The 14,811-nt window shown below is 31.6% G+C and overlaps 1 protein-coding gene across 4 annotated transcripts; it reads right to left on the reverse strand.

Moving 5' to 3' along the window:
- Positions 1–1,320: 1,320 nt before the first annotated feature.
- Positions 1,321–5,992, reverse strand: LOC136206967 (uncharacterized). Of its 4 annotated transcripts, none has more exons than XM_065998176.1 (6): positions 5,621–5,992; positions 3,208–5,267; positions 2,708–3,118; positions 2,484–2,620; positions 1,543–1,768; positions 1,321–1,457 (listed from the first exon to the last, which is right to left on the reverse strand). In XM_065998176.1, the coding sequence occupies exons 1-3, from the start codon at positions 5,814–5,816 to the stop codon at positions 3,044–3,046; spliced, it is 2,331 nt and encodes a 776-aa protein (XP_065854248.1). In that variant the 5' UTR covers positions 5,817–5,992; the 3' UTR covers positions 1,321–1,457; positions 1,543–1,768; positions 2,484–2,620; positions 2,708–3,043. The 4 variants fall into 4 exon arrangements, with proteins under 4 accessions (XP_065854248.1, XP_065854246.1, XP_065854247.1 ...); XM_065998174.1 differs by having other exon boundaries at positions 2,484–2,615; positions 3,208–5,270; XM_065998175.1 differs by having other exon boundaries at positions 1,543–1,751; positions 3,208–5,270.
- Positions 5,993–14,811: the final 8,819 nt, after the last annotated feature.

Consider the following 14,811-nt stretch of genomic DNA (forward strand, 5'->3'; position numbering starts at 1 on the left):
TTACAAATTTTTTTAATCTCATTGGTCAAAGACCAATTGATTCTGAATTACGGTATACAACACTCAAATAATTGTATAATTCATTAGACTCTATAGTAGGGAATAACAATTTCTGATACCATACAGCAATTACAAAGACAACCGTTACCATTTTTTTTTTTTCACTTATATCACGATTTTGCATAATAAACCAAATTGCCACCCCTACTCCATATGCATCCAACACCAAACAACTTAACTTGCATTTAATCTTTGTTCTCTTCCTTATTTTCTCTCCGGTCAGAGTTTCAATTATCATTTCAACACGTAAATTAAAGTCCTAATGGCAAAACACTAAACAATGGCTTTTCTCATTTGCAAAATTGAATAATTACATAAAAATGACTGTTCTTTACAAAAGAATGAATTCCCAATAATAGGCCTATATACTAATCGAAAATTGAAAAAATTGCTAGATCTGTTTTAAACTTCTAATAACAAGTTCTCTGAAATCTTGGCGTGGATATGGGGAAGAGAATGTGTGCAACTCCTCCTTCCTTCATTATTGGGAATATGATTCTCGATGCGCCCTGGGAAAACAACAATTACAAATACATACGACTATCAATTTATGACACAACACAATTTAAAGATACAACCTGTTTGACACGATTATCCTTCTTGTTCTATTTTCTTTATCATATATAATCATGTGGAGTATATAGAGATAACATAACACGATTATGATGAATTTTGACACTCCCACAAATACATATGCCTTAATAGACAAACTAACTTGAAAAATGGAAACCGAAAGTGATAAAGAAAAATTGAAGTTATTGGTGTGATGAAGAAAGATGCATACCCAAATCAATTTTGCTCCAGTCAGAAAGCTTTTAGGTGAAGGAAATGGAAGTATCAAACGCCCAACTCCATAAATTGCTACAGCAAAGAAATGCATCACTAGATTCAAAGGGCAAGGATTTAGTCCTGGGAGCAGAGAAATAGGTCCATCTGAAAATGCACCACCAAGTCTCAAATAATCGTTTCTCAGACGATGCAGAGAAGAGCTTGTAAAGAGCACCTGCTAATGTATTTATGGTAGATGCCATTGGCTGCACAAATACAACAAATTAAAGAACTCTGAGTTATTCACACTTACTTGTAGTGCCAAAACATACGTATATATAAAGTTAAGTCACCTTTCGAAGAGAATAAAAGGACTGAAGGTATGTGCAAAGGGTAGACGTATCATTCAGGCTGCGTAAGGGTTTAAGAAGGTCTCTCAATAGAACTATATCGGAAAGGGCAACAGTCATTCCTCCTCCAGTTAATGGATGTCTCATGTTGAATGCATCCCCTAATAGCAATGCACCTGGAGTCGGATGAGGAGATGCTGGCATACTTCTATTTGGCATTGTTCTTATGTTTCCTTTCTCAATCGCGGCTATGAAAGCATTGTATAGCTCAGCGGGAAGCTGAAAGCAATGTAAAACCATATGTCAAATGGACTTCTTTGATTTTAGTTATAGAGAAGATATCAAGCAAATTCAGAACATATACCTGCTGTGCTACCTTGCTTTTCAGATATTGAGCTAAATCACCATTAGAAATGGTTGGCCAGGTGTATCAACTAAGCAGCGGACCTCCGTGCTACTAATAGGATAACACAAGATGGGTGATGGATCTGCCAGAATTACATGTCCATGATTTGCATATGGAAGTTCACACTTCTCTAGCACCAATGCCACGAAACAAGAGGGAATATCAACCTGTAGGGAATATCAACCTGTAGAGTTTGTCATAAGTCCTAGTTTTCGTTAATCTCAATTGTAAAGAAAGAATGTAAATAATGTAACAATATAATCTTCCGTAATTGCATACTTAATTACCTTAGGATTGTACATTAAACTTAAAAATTGGTTATTGACCACTCAAATTAGAATACGAATATATACAAAAATGAACGCGCACACCCAAAAATGTTATTTATAAAAACTTAGGCATAGAGAAATATATAAATATTAAAAATATAAGAATATATAGATAAATATTAAAAAGTACAATAAGAAAATGGGCACGTGTACTCTTAGGAATAGTTAGAAATTATCATCAATCCTAAGAACCAAAAATGTGTTTTTTATTTTTTATATTTACAGAAATGCATCCTGAAAGGTGCCATACTCGTTTTCAGGAGTTTCCGTACAACATAGCTTATATCTCACACATTTAAATTTATAATTTTTGTTGTTTGACATCGTGAACTTATCAATTTGGACTTTTAGATTTGTTACACTTCAAATTTGGTAAAGTAGATTTCATCTAGAGTTGGTCATATGAACAAATAAGGACATCAGAGTTCTAAATAAGGACATCAGAGTTCTAAAATGACAAGTTGAGGATGTTAAACTGTAAGAAAGTAGTGTATGTGTGATAGATCCAAGTATAATTATAGAAATGTTTCGGCAAAACATTACATGTTTAGATGTACAATTAGAACATACCAGAAATTGGAGAAGGAATTTGTTTATCTTGGTCAGTTGGTCCAGTTTCAGCAGCACCTTCTGATTGAGCTCTAGAACATGGTTGAAGCTTGAACAGATGTTTATGCTTTGGGATTACAAAGTGAGAAGAAGCTGCACTGAAATTTAAGGCCATGGATGAATTTCTGTGAGCATTTAATAGATGCAGTGGTCTGCTTAACTTTTTAAATACAAATTTGACTTACTTTTTAATAAAATCCAATTGCTTCAATTATGATGTGTAATTGATAACATAATGCTACCAGAATCAGAAAGCAAGTCACTTCTCCTTGACATGAATGTTCGATATCAATATGGAGGTTTTCTCATCTGAGTGATGATACTATTTCCACCTCATTGTGTGCAGTGATTGTTTAGTTCAGGCTGAACAGTTTCAGTGTAAGTCACTTTACTTCAAAAGGCAGGATTAACAGATAAACATCAACTAAAAACCCGAACTAAACAATCACCGCACACAATGAGGTAGAAATAGTATCATCACTCAGATGAGAAAACTTTCATATGGATATAGAACATTCACGTCAAGGAGAAGTGACTTGCTTTCTGATTCTGGTAGACCGCCTAACCGGAGTAAGAAACTCTTCCTCTGCATTTCCCTACATAACCACAAACAATTAATCATTAAACTTAGTTTCTGTACATGGTTTAAAGTATAGCAGAATAAAAAAAAAAAATGCACACATACATGTTTGATTTGGACTTTTTGGTATGTTGTGAAACTTCCATAAGAAGATGATCCCATTGAACAATCTGATGAAGCCATGGATTCTCTCCTTGTATTGCTTCTAGACCTTCTCCCTTGGCTCTGAGCTTCACTCGAACCCCTCTGTTCTTCCTTGCTATAAGATGAGCTGTAGCGGGAACTGCTCATTTCTGATGGGCAACACGACTCTTCAAGCGTATGAACATCCGTCTGCTGAAATGTGTTTCCTGTCCTCATTGACAAGGGACTGTGATCAGCTTTCTTAGCACTTAGCACTTGATCTACTGCAAATGCTGCATTTGGTGGTGCCATGGATATTCGATTCTTCATAAAAATGAAAGCAATAACAGCAAGTAGAGTTGAAACAGTCAAGGAGATAGTCCCCAACACGGCCTGTCCTAAAAATAGGTTCTTAATCCTATCAACTGTCATGTCCACTGATCCCGTTCTCTGTGTCTCAATTGTTGGAGCATCTGAATCTGAGCTTTCTGTTTCAAAATCAGGCACTGTGGACTCAGTTTCAACTGGACTAAAAACAAATTCAGCTAAAGGATGGGCGACGTCTGGCTCAGCATTGAGGATTGCAACCCACTCCTCTGCAACATCTGCGTTGCTTGGCAGCCCAAATAACGCTTCAATTTCAACTCTAGATAGGGTCAATTCTGCTGCTAAAATACTATGAGCATTCGCCTCATCAGTCGTCGTCGTGGTCATACTTTCTTCATCTGATTCAGGAACAATAATAATCCCTGACGCTTCAACAAAGCTATAAGGTACCACTATTGCTTCTTGGTACTCAGATCCTTGACCCTTGTCATCTGAAACTTCCTCACTGCTTTCATCAGCTGCAGTCTTATATCCTCCTTCTACATCTTCTTCAATAAGCTCATCAAATTCAACTCTCTCTTCATCTTCAATTTCTGGACCACCTTCATCTTTCTCATGGGCTTCAATTGGTGTAGCATCCACTTCTCCTTTTTCTTTATGCATGAATTCTGCTACAAAAGTACTGTGCTCCCCCATCAGGTAGTTATCAATCGAGCATTCCTCAAGCAAGATGGTCATGTTAGGAAACTGCAAGCGACCAGGTTTGTGCCATTCTGTGAAACTGCTTACCAGATTATGAATATAAGACAATGATTCATATAACCATTGCCTGAACTTCTGAGCTAGGCCTTCTAAGTTCTCTCTGGTAAACTGAGAAATCTCAGGTGGTACATACAGATTAGGGAAGTTTAGATTATTAAGCACAGAAGGGTCCATGATTGGTGAGTTACTAACTGAGGCCCATAATCCGGCTAGAGCCAGAACAAATAACAAAGCAGTGAACTTTGGTCTCGTTAGGAGATGTCGTTTAGACACCTTTCTTCCTTCAATAGCCCCCTCAAATGTGGCGATCGAATTTGGTTCAGATTCTTCCTCCTCTTCCTCTTCTTCTGGCACCACATCACCCGAAGCAGCAACTTCAGAGTCTTTCTGTGAATCCAAATAACTTTCATCACTTTCTTGTTCACTAAATTCGGAATCAGAAGAACTCTCAGACTCAAAACTCTCCTCAAGCTGCTTTCCATCTCTTTGCTTGAGATACAGCTCAAGTCGGGGGTTAGGCTTGTAAAGACGAAACTTAGGCCTTGGTGCCAAGTAATTCGTCTTTGGATCATAAGGAAGCATTAAAGGATCAGCATCAAGGGGTGCCAAAGCAGGACTCGACACAGAGTCAAGATCTTGATAACTGGTCATGATTTCCTCTTCCTTATCCTCCAAATAAGTGACTGTTGGATTAAATGAGACCTCCTTCTTGATCAAACCTTTTTCCGGCTTGAAGTCTGAATCTTCATTACTATTAACAGAGGTGCGAACTGACTCATTCCTCTCCATCAGGAGTTTCTTCCTTGGAGCTGCATTGATTTTCGAGGCTGCAGAAATTGTTGGAGACATGAAGTGCTTTGTGCCCTTCAAAGAGGAAGGGGGTGGTGATTTAACATTGACATCTTTACTGTTTTCCTTGTTCTCACTGTCAATAGACTTTCTCAGCGGATAATCTGCTAGTTAAGAGAAGAACAACGAGTAAGAAAGTATTTAAAACAATAAACTCTTGTATTATTGCTTGAACATTAACGTGATTGTACACCAGTATATATACACAATACACAGAAAAGTTCTAGTTGTTATGCACAATATAAATCCTAATGATATTAACTACTGTAAGTGGCGATAGGGTTAGTAAATCAAATTGAGACTGATAAAGAACCGAAATCTAAATTCAATTCATAACACTTTTTGTGACTTTCTCCAAGTTTCTCATCGATCAAACAATTAAACAATCGATAATTTAAAAGAAAAACAGAACAGCGAAGGAAGAAAGAAAGAAAGAAAAAGAGGAAGGAGAAAAAACCTGAAGGCCTATTAGCAGGAGTGTTAGGGTTAAACCCAGATCTTGGGTTTGGAACAATCGAAGGCTGCTTTTTGGCAAAAGGATTGCCGGTGAAACTTCTCCTCACCTGGTTACTGATCTCTGAATATCTTGGAGTAGTTGGCTTGCTCGGTGACGGCGATGAAGAAGAAATGCTCTTGCTTTGAGGTGCAGCCATGATAGCGAGAGTTTCTCTTTCTTTGAAATGGAATCAAATCAAATAGATTTTGAATTAATAGAATCGGAGGGATTTTGAAAGGAATTGAGGAGTGGAAATAGCATTCGCCAACGGCTAGTTTTGGAAAGGAATTGCTAGATTTTAATGCGTAGGTTCTTCTGACCTTTGAATGAGAATTTTTTGAAAGAGTAATTTGGGGAAAGAGTATTTTTTATTTAATTTAGGGTTAAGGTGCAAAAATACCCCTACCATTTTGGGTCAGAAGCAATTTTACTCCTAACGTTTAAAATGGTAAAATTTTACTCCTAACATTTGTAGCCAAGGGTAATTTTACCCATAATGTTGATAATTTTGATCAATTTCAGACACTATTATAAAACACGGATATTTTTGTTTCTTATTTTGCACCAATTTTATATCAATTCGTTCTAAAAAAATGATTTCATGTTTTTTTGTAATTTAATAATAGAATTGAAGATTAATATTTATAAATTCGGTGAATTTTTTGAATTTTTTTGTCTAATTTATACTAAAGACATTATATTTTTTTTTATTTTTTTCACATCCCAACATATATTTGTGATTTGTTAGTGTTAAAATAACACACATGTGAAGTGTAGATGACAAGATTCATGACTGAGCATACAGTTTGATGAATTATTTCTGAAAGGCAAAAAGCATATTTAAGCCCTTGAACTTTACCTGTTTTAAGGATCAAGCCCCTGATCAATTATTTTTCCACATTGAGCCCCTGAACATTGATTTTGTTATGGTTTCGGCCCTTATTTCACTTTTTTGTCGAGTGTAGGAGATGAGAAAATCTATTTGGCGATTTTAATGTTGAAAATCACAAAATGAGAGAGAAGAAAATCGAGTTTGGAAGAAATATACTGAAAATTAATTACTATAATTTCATTTTAATTTTTTATTTTTATCTCTCCTAGTCAATGAATTCTTTTTTTTATTTGTCCATGTCAACAAGCCGAATCGCCCTAACGATGTATCCAGTCCAAACTGGACAAAAAAAGTTAAATAAGGGCCAAATCCATAACAAAATCAATGATCAGGGGTTCAATGTGGAAAAATAATTGATCAGGGGCTTGATCCTTAAAACAGGTAAAGTTCAAGGGCTTAAATATGCTTTTTGCCTTTCTGAAATAGACCCAAATTATCAACGTTATGGGTAAAATTGGTCTTGGCTAAAAACGTTAGGGGTAAAATTGCACCATTTTAGACGTTAGAGGTAAAATTGCTCCTAACTCAAAACGTTAGGGGCATTTTTACACCTTAACCCTTTAATTTATGGTAAGATTTGTCCTTTTATTTTGAAAAAAAAATCAGACTAAATATTTTTGGAAAGTGCAAATTTTATACATAAATTTAATTTTAACATTTTCAAATATGATTAATTTTGATTTTATGTTATTAAAATTTGGGTAAAGTTCAAATAAAACCCTTGTGGTTTCACTAATTTTCAGATAAAGGACTGTGGTTTACTTTTTATCAAAACGAGGACTGAGGTTTCACACTTTTAATAATGCTATTAAAACTATCTTTAACGACCCGAAAATGAAAATTTTCAAGAATTAAAGTTGTTCAGTGCCATATTTTCTATGACACTACATTTTCGATTTTAGAAAATCATCTTTTTTGGAACTTTCTCTCTCTAAACATTAACTTTCTCTCTCTTTACCAAATATCATCTAAATAATCTCGAAATAAAAAAGTTGAAGAATTAAAGTTGTTTAAAATATTAGTAGTTTTTAAAATATGTCATTTTTGAAGTCGTCAATGGTGATTTTAATAGTATCAATCGAAAAAGTCCTTATTTTGCTAAATTTGAAAACCTCAGTCCTCGTTTTGACAAAAAGTAAACCACAGTCCTTTATCTGAAAATTAGTGAAACCACAGGGGTTTTATTTGAACTTTACCCTTAAAATTTTAAAAATATTAGTTTGATTTTTATTTAATTATCAGATCGGATCTATCAAATAAATTTATCGATAAATTGAATCAATTTTATAAAAAAAATTATTAGTTATTTATAATTATATTAGTAATACATTAAACATTTTAGACACTTAAAAAATATATATAATTCTTCAAACAAAAAAAATATATATAATTAATTTATAGGTAGCATATTTTAAACATATATATACATTATGTTTAGTGTGTACTCATCAAAACATGTACATAAAATAAAATAGATGGAATTTGAAATTTATTTTAAAAAACCCAACTCAATCTAGTCTGCCATATATATAAAATATTTTTTTAACTAGATTAAAAAAAATTAGTATTTTGTAAAAAAAAAATAGATTAATATCTAATAAAACAAAGCAACTATAGTCTTTACCATATATATGTTATGAGTAAATAGGACTGAGCAAAAAGTCCAAAAACCAAAAATCGAACCAATAACCAGACTGAAATCTTTATTTGGTTTGGTTATTTTAAAATTATGGTTTGGTCGTGACCTCTGTGTGATAGCGATAATTTGGGTAGCTCGTTCCCTGCTAGTAAAGAGAGTCCATGAAATGGATCAAAGCTAGTAAAGTAAATAAAGAGGAGCGAATCAGCTCAATTAGTAGTAAATAGTTCCGTGATTTTGTTTAAGTGATTCGGTTTTCAATTTTGTTTTTATTTGGTATTTAGTTATCGGTTCGATTATTTCGTAAAAAAAAATGGTTTAACCGAAACCAAACAAAAATTATTTATAAATATAAAAAATATAATTTTAAATTTTACTTATATTATAAGCAAATTACACAGAAAAGCACATTCTATAAAAAACAATTATGGTTATGTTAAATTTTATTTTGAATTTTGTCATTCGGGAAGTTATCAATAACTAATTATTTTTAAAAGGATTAAAAAAAGTGGTTACCTTTTGTTTTAGACATTTCTAAAAATAAAAATGAGCTAATATAATATAATATAAATAAAAATTATCAATTTAATTAAAGCCCAAAATATTATTATTGTGATGCTCATGTAAAAAACCTAAGTAAATTGTACATAAAGATAAAGCTCATATAAATGTTAGAGCCCATATAAGCCCAATGATTTCGTAAAAGGGAAAATTACACAAATTCATCCTTTAAAAACTATTTATAACTATATCAAATCATAATTTTAGATTATATCTTAGAATTTATAAAATAGAAGTCTAGAATATATTTTCTAGGGTTTATGATTTATGAATTGGAGTCTAGAATTTTTAAACTATGGTGTAAAATCATAATATGTAGTGACATATTAAGAATTAAGTTTGATGATATGACTTAATTGTAATTTTATACTTAATTATGATATTTAACCCTTCCTAAAAACCTACCTAATTATTAAGCAAAGCCCATATTTTGATACTTATTAATTAATTTGTACAAATTGAGTAGATGTGGCAATGGGGAGGGGATTATCCAAAAATTATGGGTATCTGAACCGACGGAATGGAGAATAACCGTAAAAATTGGAAATGGGGATGGGGATGGAAAATATTTTTTTCCCCGAAACCTAAATGGAGATGCGGATTGCTATATCCACCATGTGGGGATCCCCGCCCTGTTATCGTGTAAATTCTCGTAGGGATCCCCATATAAAATTATTAATTTTAATTTCTAACCATTATTTTTTATATAAAAAAAATGTATATGGACAATATAACCAGCTTGTTGTTGGTTATATTATCTGTAACCAATAATTGATGGTTACAAATTAAAGAGTAACCAGAAAAAATCTTTGAATCATTTAATAGGGATTCTTTGAAATCATCTCGTAAATATTTGAAGATGGAGTTATAAATGCATACCCATCTCCGTCCCGGACCGTTGCCACCCCTAAAATTGAGAAACTCTTGTTTATATATTCATCATATATGTACACTTCCTTCTTCATTTGTGTGGCTAATAGCATATATATTTTCATTTGTTATCTTTAGAGGTGGCAATGGGGCGAGACAAAACCGAAAACCGTAGGGATCCGAACCGACGGGGCTGAGGAAAAACGAAATTTCTAGATGCGGGACTAGAGGTGGGGGAAATTTTAGCCCGAACATTAAAATTAGGCGGAGTAAGTGTTACTATCCCCGAACCGTGGGGATCCGCAAACCGCTTTCGAAAACTGCCCGCAAAAACCGCCCCTGAAAGTCTGCTGGTATAAACTAGTGTTACGTTTATACTAAAACTAATATTAAGTTGTGATTTTTTTTATAAAAATGTTAATTCTATATAAATTTTTAAATTTTATTTGGGGATTGGGGATTCCCTCTTACCCGCAGGAAACCGTGCGGGTGAGTGTAGGTGCCAAAAAATCTCCGAACATTTTTTTGGGGATTCTCCGAAAATATTGCAAACCCCCCCCCCCCCCCCCCCACCTTGTTGCCACACTAGTTCTCTTCTTCTCTTCCATTTCCGTCTATAGAGTTGTTGCCAAGTTTCTCCTCAGTCGGTCTGTCTGGTTCATCGCATCTTATTTACTGCAAATCCAAAGTTTCTCCTCCATCGGTTTGTCAGCTTCATCGCATCTTATTTACTACAATCAAAATTTTCTCGTTTGGTTTTTTCGATTGATAATTAATTAATTCAGTCCAGTGAGTGGATATTGTTTTATTGGACTTGGTGAGTCAATTTCAGTCAAACAATACTTGTGGTTTAGTTAATTTACAAAATAAGACAGTATTTTACGCAATTGACTAAATTAGTCTCTATAATTGCTCCAAATCGCGTTTTTTTATAAATAGTCACGATAATAATTTTATGTGGAATGACTAAGTGTGTGAACTACACAAAACATAGAACCTAGGTTTGAAAAAAAAAATATAGAAATTTGCAAATTTTTAAACTTCTATCTTTACCAATCTATCAAAATATCAATTTTTCCAATAAAATAGTTATATTATTTCAGTATATTACTTATATTGTTCCAACATAATAAATCAGTTTACCAATTGTTCCAAATCAGTTTACCAAAAATTCCGATGAGCGGAAGCCGGGTGGACGTTTTCAGGTGAGAGAAAACATGCCCAGAAAATTCTCCAAAAATTCTAGAAAATGTAAAACATTATTCTAAGAAACTTTAATTCTTGGATTGAAACGGGATTTTTTACGGTTTAATCCAAATAAAACTTTTTCCTTAATTTTATCTATTTTACATGCTTCAACAATTTGTTGGGTTAAAACCGTAAAGAATCGTTAATCCCAATAAAACTTTTTCCTTAATTTTATCTATTTTTATGCTTTGAGTCAAGAATTAAAGTTTCTTAAAATGATGTTTTACATGTTTTGGAATTTTTTAATAATTTTTTGGATACGTTTTTTTGTCCTACTTACATTGTTAAGACAGTGTAAAAAATTGTTCCAAATCAGTCTACCATTTGTTCCAACATAATACTTATATTGTTCCAACATGATAAATCAGCATACCAATTTTTCCAACAAAATGATTATATTATTCCAGCATAATACTTATATTATTCCAACATAATAAATCAGTTTACCAATTGTTCCAAATCAATTTTATTATCTATTTAATAGTATTTAATATAGTATCTTTAATTTTATTTTTGTTTTTTAGTATTTAATATAGTATCTTCAAATTTATGTTAGTTATATTATTTAGAAAATAATTTTAATTCTTATATTCTTCCACCAGAATAAATCTGTGTATCAATTGTTTCAAATCAGTGTACCAATTTTTTCAATAGAATATTTATATTGTTAAAACAGAATATTTACATTGTTCCAACAGAATTGTTATATTGTTCTAACAAAATATTCTAACACATAATGTTGAAAGGTATGACCAAAAATTATTCAAAAAATTATCAAAAAATTTCAAAACATGTAAAATATTATTTTAAGAAACTTTAATTCATGGCTCAAAATGAGATTCCTTACGGTTTTGACCCAATAAATTGTTGAAGTATGTAAAATAGATAAAATTAAGGAAAATTTTTTATTGGGGCTAAACCATAAGAAATCCTACTTCGACCCAAGAATTAAATTTTCTCCGAATAATATTTTACATGTTTTGGAATTTTTTGAGATTTTTTTGGGCACTTTCTGTTTTATCACTGAAAAACGCCTATATAATCGCCGGATTCCGTTGATTTGGGACTAAACCGTAAGGAATCTCACTTTGAGTCAAGAATTAAAGTTTCTCAGAATGATATTTTACATTTTTTGGAATTTTTTAAAAAGTTTCTAGGCATTTTGTTTCTCACGGAAAAACAGATCGTCGGATTCTGTTCACCAGAATTTTTTTTACCTGAGCTTCCTGGATCTTAAAATGACCGTCTAATTAAGACGAGTCCAACAGTATTAAAGTTTTTGAAAAAAGAGGTTGGAAAAGTTGAGAAAATTCATTTCAAAGAAAAGAAATAAAACAATTTTCTTTTTCATTTTATTTACAAATTTGCCACATCACCATGGTTAATTATAAAATTGGTCTTTATTATACCATAAGACTTGTCACAGCAAAATAAATCTGTCACACCGGATCTCTCTCTCTCTATATATATATATTATGCTAAAAATTAGGGTACTTTTATAATAAAAAATTAATATCGACTTTTCTAGATAAGTTGTGAAACTACTTTCTCAAAAAGCTACAAATTTTAGTTTTTCCTTAAAGCAATTTTCTTAACTTTCCTTAAAAGCCAACTTTTAAGAAAAACACTTTTGCATTTACCAAACGATGCTTTTAGCTGAAATGCTGGAAAAGCTGATTCTAAGGTGCTGTTTGATAAAACTGAAAATTAAGTGCTGGAAAAATAAGTACTGAATTTTAAGTGCTGAATATTATAAGTGCTGAAAATATTGAATGATTTAATTTATATAAAAATATTAGTTGATAATATTTAACTTAAAATATTAAGTTAAATATTTTGACTTATCAAAATAAGTGGTTTTTAACTTAATTAACTAATTTAAGTGGTGGAGAAACAACCGTAATCAAACGCACTTAAATTAAATAAGTGCTTAACATTTTAATTTAAGCAATTAAGTGGTTTATCAAACAAGGCCTAAATCTAAGAAAGCAATGTCTTAAACCGCTATCTGATCTATTATTTAGTCAATTTTGTCTCCTTGCTTAGTAAAAAATGCTTGTTTTTTTGCTTCTAACATATTACTTGGTAACATTTGTCCATAACCTATCAAAATTGGTGAAATCTCAACGAGTGTAGACGATAAATTACTGGTTGAGATTCACCAATTGATAGGTTATGAGGCAAGTGTTACCAAATAACATGTTAGAGATAAAGATTAACATTTTGGATAAATAGGAGAGAAAATGTTATAAGATAATAGAACGGGAAGAAAAAAAAATCAATATTTTAGATGAATCGGGAGGCAAATACTACTTTAATATCATATTTTAACCGTTGGGATAAATAAATAAAAATGTGAATAACGTATAAAATTGTTTCAACGTTGGCTATCAAATATCAATTTTACTTTTTACATAAAAATTGTACAATTTTAACTCTCATGTTTTCAAAGTTAATCAGTTTTACTCTTAGCGTTTGAAAAATAGTGCAACTTTCAATCATTATTAGCTGAGCACTCTATATGGTCATTAATCTCGTTATCTTTATTCCATCAGTATGTCATATTATCAGTCACTAATAACAAATCAAAAGCATATGTATATACGTGAAAAAAAATAAAAAATAAAAAATAAAAGAAATTATCTTGTGCTCTGCATAAATCAAAGATATGTGTATCGCATTTTTTTTTTAATGTTCTTTTATTTATATTTTCATGTGTATACACATCTCTTTGATATTCTGCTGATGAGTGATAATATAATGCATAAGTAAATTTAAATAACGAAAATCATTGTTGTATGTATCAAATATAATTATATTTACAGTAAAATTGGTCCAATTTGTAAACAGTGAAAATATAGTTGTATCATTTATAATGTTAGAGGCAAAACCGCTCTTAACTATCAAGACTGGACGTATTTTTCTACTTTACCCTTAAAAAATAGGGTATAAAAAAAAACTATATGCTTTCATCAAACAGGCACATGTGAATTTTTATTTATTTAAACAGTGATTGGGGTATTTTTTTTGCTTAGGAGATGACTGTTGTTTTTGCTAAAAACAAGGACCTCAAAATTAAAATGAGTATACGATTTCAAAATTGAAAAATTCAAAGATTTATAATATTTTAAAGGCTTAATGCACATTTACACCCTTAAAATTGACAAGTTTTACCTATTGACACCGTGAACTTTTTAAATAACATATCGCACACTTATAGTCTTTAAAAACCTATCGCACATCTATAGTTGACATTAAAAACCTACCACACACCAAAAATTGACTCATTCGGACCTCCTGCACACAAAATCACCGATCTATCATCTTTGACATGTGAGCTGACATACAAAACAAACTAATACATTTTTGTTTTTTCTATAGCACTCACATACGACTTCGTCTGTCAAAGATGACAGGCCAATAATTTTGTGTGAAAGAGGTCTGAATGAGCCAACTTTATGTATGTTATAAGTTTTTAATGTCAACTATAGATGTGTAATAAGTTTTTAATACCAACTATAAGTGTGTGATAGGTTATTTAAAAAATTCAGGATGTCAATAGACAAAACTTGCTAATTTTAAAGATGCAAATATATATTAAACTTATTTCAAATGATTTTAATTTTTTAATTTTTAAAATTATTTAGATATTATTTGATAAGAAGAGATGTCGTGAATATTCGCAAATGCATGCATCTTCTAAATCGCAACCACTGTTGAATTAAACGTTGTCTATTAGTTAATATTTATATTTATTTTATATTGATTTGTGTTCTGATGTTGCTATCCTTGTTGGAAACAACTTCATAATTGCTAGTAATAAATAATTGTGGATAAACTGATGATGTTCTATATCTTTATCCTCAGCCTATAATATGTATTTCAATATATGTATACTAATAAATCTCCACCTCAGCATTTTTATATTACCAAATTCATGTG

This window comes from Euphorbia lathyris, chromosome 9 (genome assembly GCF_963576675.1).
Source record: "Euphorbia lathyris chromosome 9, ddEupLath1.1, whole genome shotgun sequence".
Lineage (NCBI taxonomy): Eukaryota > Viridiplantae > Streptophyta > Magnoliopsida > Malpighiales > Euphorbiaceae > Euphorbia > Euphorbia lathyris.

Excerpts from the sequence above, each read along its gene's own strand:
- LOC136206967 (XM_065998174.1), bottom strand. The coding sequence starts at position 5,816 with ATGGCTGCACCTCAAAGCAAGAGCATTTCTTCTTCATCGCCGTCACCG. Across the intron at positions 5,271-5,620 it reads TCCTGCTAATAGGCCTTCAG|CAGATTATCCGCTGAGAAAG; the intron begins GTTTTTTCTCCT and ends TCTCTTAACTAG. Across the intron at positions 3,119-3,207 it reads AAAAAGTCCAAATCAAACAT|GGAAATGCAGAGGAAGAGTT; the intron begins GTATGTGTGCAT and ends GTGGTTATGTAG.